Here is a 9303-nt window from a genome sequence, read left to right on the forward strand (position 1 = left end):
CTGTTGACCCTGGGGTCGCAGCCTTCACCTGCTCTGCATCCCACAACCGCAGGTCTTGGCGAGGGAAACTCCTGCAACTCAAAAGATGATTACATAAGGGTAACTGGGTAACCCTAGTTCAAAATGGGGCAAAATATATGCAGATCATGCTGCCCTTTTGGCACACTAACCACGGTCATTACAAATCAAACTGCTCTACTGACATAAGCGAGCAAATGAGCCGGTGGTGGTGTAGAAACGGGGGGGGGCGGGTGTCACACAAAGGACCACTTGGGTCAACACCCAGCAGCTTCGACCGGAGAGGCCATTTAAGGCTGCCAAGTGAGGATGGGAATACTCACTTTTGGATCAATTCTAAGTACACTGCTTTTCTAAAATGGTAATGGTATTTGAGAGTCACATTACTCACTGCTCCAAGGCAGAACCAAGTCAAATTTTATATGGCTGAAACAGTCTCTTAATTGATTAGATGAGGGACAGAGAATGAATGAATTGATTGTTTGAATCATTTAAATCAAACAAAAAAAATTGCCAAATAGTCTCTGGCTCCAGCTACTCAAATGTGAATTTGCAGCTTATCTCTGATTTGTATCATTAAGAATTGAATGTCTCAGATTTTGACTGAATTAAAAAATAATGGGCCAATCAGTTAATAATTTAAACTAGTCAGCTCTAGCCACAGCCCTACTTGAGACACACTTCAGAGCTAAATGTTCCTGTTGTAGCATTCATTTATATACATGCCCAATTTAATTATAACATATATGGTCCAGTTATGGAAACTTCAAGGCAATGAGTAATGTGCACCCAATCTCAATTTGTCTTGAACATGACTAAACCAATCCCCATTGTTTAGCTTTAAAAGGGAGAATAATTAAAAACAGCTGCCAGCATAACACTGATAGCCTCAGCAATACACTCAGGTGCAGCTACTAACCGACTACCAGAGAAAGTCTGCATAATTTCATACCAACGATTCTCCACGTGTTATGGCCAAACAAGCAGAGCTGGTGGAAGGGTTATGAATTTCGAGCTGCCATGGATGCAGCTTCAATATTTATGACCCCCTTTTAGCATTTATCTTCCCTAGCAGTGTGTTAGTGGGTCAAATCTAAACCTGGCATCTGGATGCATATGGCAGATACTGGATTTTACACACACGCAAAAAAAATAATAATAATTAAATTAAATTAAAGAGGTCTCCTGTAAATGAAAGAGTTAACTCTTGGATATTTGAATGTTTGGAGCCTATTGTTCAGTTTGAGGAGTCTATATTAAACAATCAGGACGCCAGGGGCCAGGGCGCGGTTGTGCTGCCTTGTAAACCCTCCGTGTCTGTGTGTGGATATATCGGAGATAAGTTTTCCTGCCGCACTATGGTTAGCTACCCCACCCCGCTCAATAACGTCCAACAGCACATTTTCATGTCGTGAATTATCCACCCGACACCAAAAAAGGAACAGAAACCTTTCTCTCAGACAGCAGTTTTTCTCTGGTTATGGGTCAGAACTTTCCCCCCCCTTCTGGCAGTGTCAGTTGAAAACCGTTGGAGGCTAATGCTAGCTTAAAAAAAAAAGACACTAGTTCACATTCTACAGACTCTCCCGATTCATTTTAGCTAGCGCGTGCACTTTCCTGTCTGGATGGCTGAAGGAGGGGGGGAACAAATAACCGCCAGTTTGAGAGAGAAAAACACCTCGAAAAACATGTGTGTATTAAAAAAAAAAAAAAAAAAAAAAATCCACTTGGTCTTTAACCTACCTTCTGAGAGGAAAATGAAAGTATTCCCGAAAGCCGAATGATATAACACAGCCCAACGAGTATCCCTCTTGATTCCTCCCTCTGCCGGAGCCGCTGCTGAGCTGACACCGCTCGCTCTGTGTGCTCTTTCCCCACTCTGACGCTAGCCCCGCCTCCTCGTTTGGCTTGGCGAGCCGTGATTGGTGCGGCTGCGTTTGACGGACGGCTCCCACAGCCAATAAGAGCGATTTCTTAGAAAACTGGGAACATAACCCACGCCCCCTTTTTTCCCTCAGTTTCCCCAGTTAGAGAAAATCACCATTAATTGTGAGTTCCTAGTGATTTTATGGCATTTTAATCACATTTTTTATATATATATATATGTATCATCTATTTATCACTATATCCTCCCGATCTTATAAAAACATAATCTAGACAAGCATCAATATATTTACTCAAATTATATAATTTATTTTATCATTTAATTAGAAGGGCATGTGCATCCTGTTTACTCCATTAGACAGCATTTCAGACTAAGAAGACCCATAATATTATAAACAAATTCGGGTGAGGTTTTAGGGTAGGTAGAGTGTGTGTAATTGTGGATCAGTGGGGGTACATTTATGGAGACTGAAGTGTGTAATGCTGAATAGTTTTATGTAAGAAACTATTTTCCCTCATCCACTTTGATTTTTTTTTTTTTTTTCATGCAGGATGCTTCTGATATCCATGAATGAAAACTGTAATACAGAGTGTGTGAGGTAGGCAGCGAACCAACAGAACATGCATGTACAATATTACTCCTCTAGGTATCAGTTTATGATATTTAAAAAAATAATAATTTCAAGAACACAATGTACCACAGGTGTATTACCGCGCCACAAGATGGCGATATTTCACAGATCCAGAGAGATGCAGACTTGACAGAAGAAAAACAGCTGTCTTACATCAGCCTTCTATTTTTTTTCCTCACCCTCCTTCAGTCTTCTAGATGAGGGTTGATGCAAGTGTTTGTGGTGAATCTAGCAGCCCAAATTCTGATGGTTCAGTGACCAGGAAAGCAGACTTCATTGGTCAACGGTCTTTTATAACAAGACAAGTGACTCACTGATTAGTTTACCTGCTATCCTTCTATTTATAAAGTGCATGTACTGCAATAAGTCCTACCTTTTCTCATGGATGGCTTCCTCTCGACGGCCCTGTCTGGGGATTTCTGAGCTGCGTCGAAAGCCGCCTTCATCTGTGCCACCTTCACAGACTGGCCCTGCTCATCAGGCTTCACTTCGACTGACTTTGGACGGTCTTGGTGCTGCAGCTTTTCATGCAGTTGGATTGTTTCCTTTATGAGCTCTGAGACAGGCCGAGGTTTGGGAGTGCTTTGGGATTTATCTCTCATTGTGACACTGTCGTCGCTCTCTTTGACAGGTTTCTTATAAGGTTGCTCTGATGCCACATTTTTAGTGTGAAGTGTCATGTGAGGATCCTGCTTCAGGCCTGCTGTCCCAGCATCCACAGCTGGTGCAGCCGCCTCCTCGGTGGAGTCCTTCACCTTCTTCCTTCTCACTGATCGATCAGACGAGCATGCAGATCCAGAGAACAGTGGCTCAGCTTTGCTCTCGCTGTCACTCTTTACTTGTGGTCCTGCAGTAGTCGACTCTGTCTTGTCTGTCGCAATTTGCCAATCATTGTTTGTGGGTGGGGACTTGGCATCAGACAGTGAGGAAGGTGCAGATTCCTCAGCGATCACACCACTCGCATCACATGACGGTCTTTCATGTGAAACAGCTGATTGTAAGTTGTCTGAGGGCCTGTTTGTATAGGGGCTTATATTTGGCTTCTCCTCCTTGACTGAAGCATCAGTTGAGTGGATGTTCTCTGAACCCTGGCGATCAGCTGTGGCATAAAGTGAGTTTGTGTGCGCGCTCTCACACGTAGTATTTCTGTTCACTCCAGACTGAGAGCGAAGATCATCTGAGGTGTCAGCACAGGGTGTCTTCTTCAGGCCCGAGCCTTTAATGTGATGATCTTTCGCTGCAAGTTTCTCTTTCAACCCCTTCATGTCACTTGCTGATCGAGGTGTATTTACATCTGACTGATCGACTCCATCAGTAGATAGCTCTGTTGCTGCAGTGTCAGGGATCCTCTTTGCATTACCAACTGAGGTATCCTTGTCATCTATTTCTGGGGTCTTCTCCTTTCTATTTCTCTTCAGTAGCTTCTCCAGAATAGAGCTGGGCTCACTGGGTGAGGCTGGATTTGAGTCTGTTTCATTCATGTGTATGTGTGGATAAGGCCTCCCCGCCTCCCTCTGATCCTCAGGGTCAGTGACCTTTGGTCTTGCCGAAGAGTATTCATTAAAAACTGGCTGCACCTCACACGTTAGCATTTCCTCCTTTGTGTTATTCTCTGTTTTCTCTTTTGGAGCTCTGCACTGAATGGTATCACTCATGTCTGATAGAGACTCTTTCTGCAGACTGTTTTTCAAAGGATGTTGGAGTTGAGCCGAGGGCGGCCCCTTCCTCTCGCTCAAGCGGCCCACTGTTCCTGCAGAGAGCTTAAGATCTTCATCCGCAGCTTCAGCCATGATGGTTTCATTCTGATCTGACATTAAAAACTCACTTCCAGCATGAGCTCCACATCTTCTCATTTTCACCATCACAGGGTCCTCTTCAGTGTCTCCAAGTGAGTTTGCATCCTCTGAGGTCACAGTAAGGCCATACCTTTCATACGAGACTCCAGCTGAGAAGTTTTCTTCCTGGGTCTCCTCACGTGGGCCGGTTCCCTCGTCCTGATACTCCATCTTGTTAAACTCCTTCTCAGTCCTCTTCTGCTGCCTCTTTGCTTGATTGTGCAGCTTGTACGCTCTGGTTCTCTGCTCACCCCTCGCACTACTCATTTGCTTCTCGTCCGTCTCCTGTGGAACCAGGCGAGCCGTCCTGCCTCCTTCTCCTCCTCCCTCCTTTCCTGCAGCCCCTCCCTGTCTCACCTCCCTTTGAGCAGAAGAACTCCCGCACAAATTTATATGCCTCTCGCTAGAAGGTGTTGTTGGCTCCCAGCCGGGGCTCCCGTCCAGTTCATGAGCGTCTGGCTCCCCTGAATTTTCCCTGCCGTTACCAGCCTCCTCCTCACCGGAGCTTCCTCCCTCCATGACATCACCTGTATGACTGCCTGCACCTCCAGACTCAGGGCTCGGTCTCGCCTCCTCCGATCCTCCACTGAGAGCCTGTTCTCCCCCTTCAAGTTTATCCTGGTTCTGTCCCATACTTGTCTGTAGAGAAAATCATGATGTTAACCTCACAGCAATCCTCCAAGACTAGCTGTGCCACTACAGCATCTAAACTCACATTTCCTGGTGGAATAATACACTTGAAATGTGGAAGCTGCTAAACAGAAGAGGAGCAGACATCACCTGGGATCAACATCACTGTCTAGACATGAGGTTTGAGTGTTGGGAAGAGACCATGTAGCATGTTCCAAACAGCTCACCCTCACACAACAGCTGTTTTCATGGACGGGGTGAAGTGGAGTATCTCATGACTTTAGCTGCTATAGTATACCCTCTGTTGGGTTATTCATGCACTCGCGACGTCCACTGTTGCTCGACTTTAAGTCAAATTACAGTCACAAGATTTTGCATCGATCTCACTTGCAAATTTGACTCTTTTGTTTTGCACTGAGGAGCGATTCAGCCGTGTTACTGCAGCATTATGTTCCACTTAAACTGCACTGTCATGTTGAATGGATGATTCGAATTTGAGACTGAAAACCTCGTCTGCAGATAAACAGTGTTGATGAGTGAGTGTTTTTGTTTTTGTTTCTCTGGAACATACAGGGGCAGAAGTAATTAATTAGAGCTACTCAGATTACTCATATTAAGCCATTTTCTTGAGTACTTGGACATTTTTCATTACTGTGTAATTTTACTCTGATTTAAAGGTGCGATATGTAATATACCTGTTGAATTCACACATCAAATCAGTTAGTGCCATTGACTGGTTAGCTCAGCTTTAGGAGCTTTGCTTTTAGATTTGCAATCTACTATGTTATATTTATTTTCTTTCGATGCTTTTACGTTGAACAAAAACTGTAAAAGAAAAAGTAATCAATTAAAAATATGCGTGTGGGGGAACTTCAGTATACTCTCTTAACAAACTCTGATCTATTCTTTTCAGTCCAGTTGAACAAACACAGTTACTTTAAAATCATAATTGAATACTTAGTACCATTTTAATTATTATTCAAATCTTTCATCTGCATCTTTGTGGCCAGTGAGTCTGTCTGACACAAACAGGCCAATCGAAACCTGACATACAGACAAAAACATAAACCTCTAGCAGCACTCGAGACTTACTTTTTTTTTTGCAACCCTGCTGTTGTAAACAAAAAAAGAGAAACTTTAACCTTTAAAATCTTTATGATAATAATAAAATATTCAGCGTCAGAGCAGAGGGGGAACAACGAGAACACAGAGTTGAATTGTTTGATCCGACTCTGTTAGTATTTACAGTTCACAAAGTCTTATGACAGTCTGTCAGAAACCATTTTTTCCAACTCTCTCGCTTGTTGTCTCATACCTCTTGTCTTGTCAGAATTTTTTTGCCGATTTGGTTTCATGTGACTTCATTGAATTATTAGTCCAAATTCTTTTAGTGTTCACTCATGTTGCGTGCGTGGAAGCGATGATAGCAGCGTTTCAAAAAGCCCTGCACTGTGCAAACTTAACTTTGGATGTGTTTCGTATCTAATTAGGGCTCTCAGAGGAACATTATCTTGTGGTGTTGACCGCTCTTACAACATGCATGTCGACTGTCATGGTGCTGCTCCTGATAAATGGTTAAAGGGAGGATTAGCTGTACCAGCTGGAGGAGGTGGGCGGATAACCAGTTGTTGCAAAACCTGCATTATCATGTTGCAGAGACAAAACTTTTCCATGACACTGTCTAATTGTTTAATGAGTTTTCATCCTCCAAACTGCAGCCGTAAGCAGAGAAAATGGTGCGGCACAATGAACAATGATGTGGACCATGAGAATGTTTCCTGTCTGCGGCCTCATCCCCCGTCTGTGTGACAACATATGACTGCTGTTGTCTTATCATCTGACGGGCGAGACACATGGCTGAGAGAGCTACACGTTATCCCCCTACAGTGTGATGTCGTTACTGGAGTTGCACAGAAGTCTTTGAGGAGATTAAAAAAAGATAAGTCACAGAGCTCCTTTCTCTTTGTTTTAGATCATCTGGACTCATCAGGTTAAATGAGTGGAATTAGCATTTGTTGATTGAGTGGGGAACCCCTTCCCCTGAGGCTGTGTATCCCTGATAACAACCGCTCCATTATCCTGTCTTATCCTCCATGAATACCCAAAGCTGGTCACTTGATGACCATGTGCTCTGCTGCCTCCACGTATTCAGACGTACAGGAATTCAAAACCACAAAACCAGCAACTTCTCACAAGTTTCAGCATCTGGAAAATAGACAATTTACCCTTTTTTTTTTCCTTTAAAGTCATCTCTGATTCAACAAGCTGGGCGCAGGCCTGGCTCAGGACGGCTCCCTACTCTCACAACAACATGCAGATAATATTGATCTCTCCTCGTACGCTGAGGCTGACACTTACCAGTAAGACGTCGCAGCCGAGTCGATCGCTCTCTCAGGACCGACAGAGTGCTCTTTGTTGGTTGTTTGGTGGTGTTCAGTCCTCCCTCAAATGCACAAGCAATGGGAGCCTTATATTACATCCATGTGATGTCACAGTTCATTTGACTAACACAATCAGGGGACCTTGCAGCTGTTTTTTTTTTTTTTTTTTTTGCTGTCCTGAGAAACCTTGCAGAAGTTCCCTTTAACGTCTCCATCTTTTAGTTTGCTGGTGTGGATTCAGGTGGAGAAAGTGTTTGATGCTGAGCTGAGCTGATACGTAAGAGGCGACCTTTTCACCTTGTATCCAAGTTAAAGTGAATACAAGGAATGTCCTGATTTCTGGTGCTCTTACACAACACTGTTAGCATACCAGCAGCGTCATGGGCTGCACAGTTTCTCCTCCGCTCCAAGACTCCAGTCGTAGATAAGTAGAAGATGGTCAAAGACCTCATGAGCACGGGAAGTCATCTGAGAAATAGCTCAGACCCTTTTCTTTTGTTTCTCTTGGTCTCTATAGTAATGTCCAAAACAGGATACGCTCTCGGATAATAAAACAAAAGTGGAGGTTTTGGCAGCCAAGAATTCACCGGCAGAAGAAGGGGAAGAGGGGCCGGCCCACACCCAGACACTGCAGAGCCGAGGGCTGCCGTGTTGACGGACGCGAAGCTTAAAGACCTCGTCAGCCGGTGTTTTTTTGGTGTGTGTTTTTAAAAGGGCTGCAATCACGCTCAGTCTCGTCTAGACAAAAGCCAATCTGTCTCTAATTTAAGATCATCATTAATTCAAGATGTACTCAACAGGATTCTTGGCACACTGATGACGACTTCTACAAGTATTCTTATTTAGTCCCTCTGTCACTGAGATGTTCGCGAGTCAGACATGTTTGTACCAGGTTTCATTCCACCTTTATTTATACTGGGTGGTCCAAACAGATTAGATTTGTTTTATTCATCATATTTAATCTGGTCGTCCCGCTCTTATTATTTAACGGAGAGAAACCAAAGCAAAGGTCTGTTGTTCGTGAGCAAGATGACAGGCAAGATAAATCTAAATATGAGAAATGATTCACTTTTTCATGGCTGTTCTGTGTGTTTGGACAATAAAGACAAAATCTACATTAAGATTATCCATTAAGAAGGAAAACATATTCACAAAGTATATGAAACACAGGCCTATTTATCTTTAAAGGGGAAACCCACCAATTTCAAGCATCAGACTGTATTTCCTGGCTCCAGAAGAGGCTGCTAGTGATCTGATAAATTGCCTCCAGTGGCTGAGTTGTATTGTGGGTAACGTAGGTTTTGAAAAGAAAGAATGATGCCAGGATCATTCGTTTTTAAACTACCGTACATGAGGATACTCTTGGAACTGCTCAGTTTTCTAGGGAACATGTATTTTGTTTTGAGTTCAACAGTCATTTAAAATCAGTTGATGTTCGCTGTACAGAATCAGAATGCAAGTTTGGAACATTTTGTGTTACACGCCTTAAAAAAACAGAAGCTGAAATGCTTTATAGTGTCAGCTCAAACACAAACAGTGTATAATATATTAACCACCTCATCTCCCCACACGCTTCACCGTAAACAAGGCCCTACTATTCACTTTACAGACGCACACACTCGTATATCAAGAACAAGAGCGTGTAACTTAAGAAATTCACTGATGTCATGCAAACAGTGACGGGAAGCCAAATGTTATATAACCTGGCTGTTAGAAAACGGCTCTCCTGCCAAAATATACAGATGGGGTCACGATGATGTAATTCCAGGATGCAGACGCCATCGCAGTGCACAGATATTCAGCCATGCCTGTGATAGTTTGCCCACTCAGTCATAAACTGTGACATTCATGATGACACAGTAAATAATCCCACTCCTGTTTTGAATTAAATGTGCTGGGAAGAAAAAAAAACAGGATCTGTTG

At 43.3% G+C, this 9303-nt stretch overlaps 2 protein-coding genes across 3 annotated transcripts in view; both read right to left on the reverse strand.

Moving 5' to 3' along the window:
- Positions 1–1917, reverse strand: part of coro1ca (coronin, actin binding protein, 1Ca) — a 31731-nt gene extending 29814 nt beyond the window's left edge. The window contains exon 1 of the mRNA XM_037098182.1: positions 1762–1917. The gene's annotated coding sequence lies outside the window, so the exon portion shown is untranslated. The remainder of the gene's footprint in view (positions 1–1761) is intronic.
- Positions 1918–2738: 821 nt separating this feature from the next.
- si:ch211-108c6.2 (uncharacterized protein LOC559375 homolog) lies at positions 2739–8692 on the reverse strand. Of its 2 annotated transcripts, XM_037098496.1 has the most exons (4): positions 8580–8692; positions 7358–7442; positions 2908–5008; positions 2739–2822 (listed from the first exon to the last, which is right to left on the reverse strand). In XM_037098496.1, exons 3-4 carry the CDS (start codon positions 5000–5002, stop codon positions 2815–2817), a joined length of 2103 nt encoding a protein of 700 aa, XP_036954391.1. In that variant the 5' UTR covers positions 5003–5008; positions 7358–7442; positions 8580–8692; the 3' UTR covers positions 2739–2814. The 2 variants fall into 2 exon arrangements, with proteins under 2 accessions (XP_036954391.1, XP_036954392.1); XM_037098497.1 differs by lacking the exon at positions 7358–7442.
- Between the last annotated feature and the right edge of the window lie 611 nt (positions 8693–9303).

The sequence above is a fragment of the Acanthopagrus latus genome, chromosome 5 (assembly GCF_904848185.1).
Source record: "Acanthopagrus latus isolate v.2019 chromosome 5, fAcaLat1.1, whole genome shotgun sequence".
In the NCBI taxonomy this organism is placed as follows: domain Eukaryota; kingdom Metazoa; phylum Chordata; class Actinopteri; order Spariformes; family Sparidae; genus Acanthopagrus; species Acanthopagrus latus.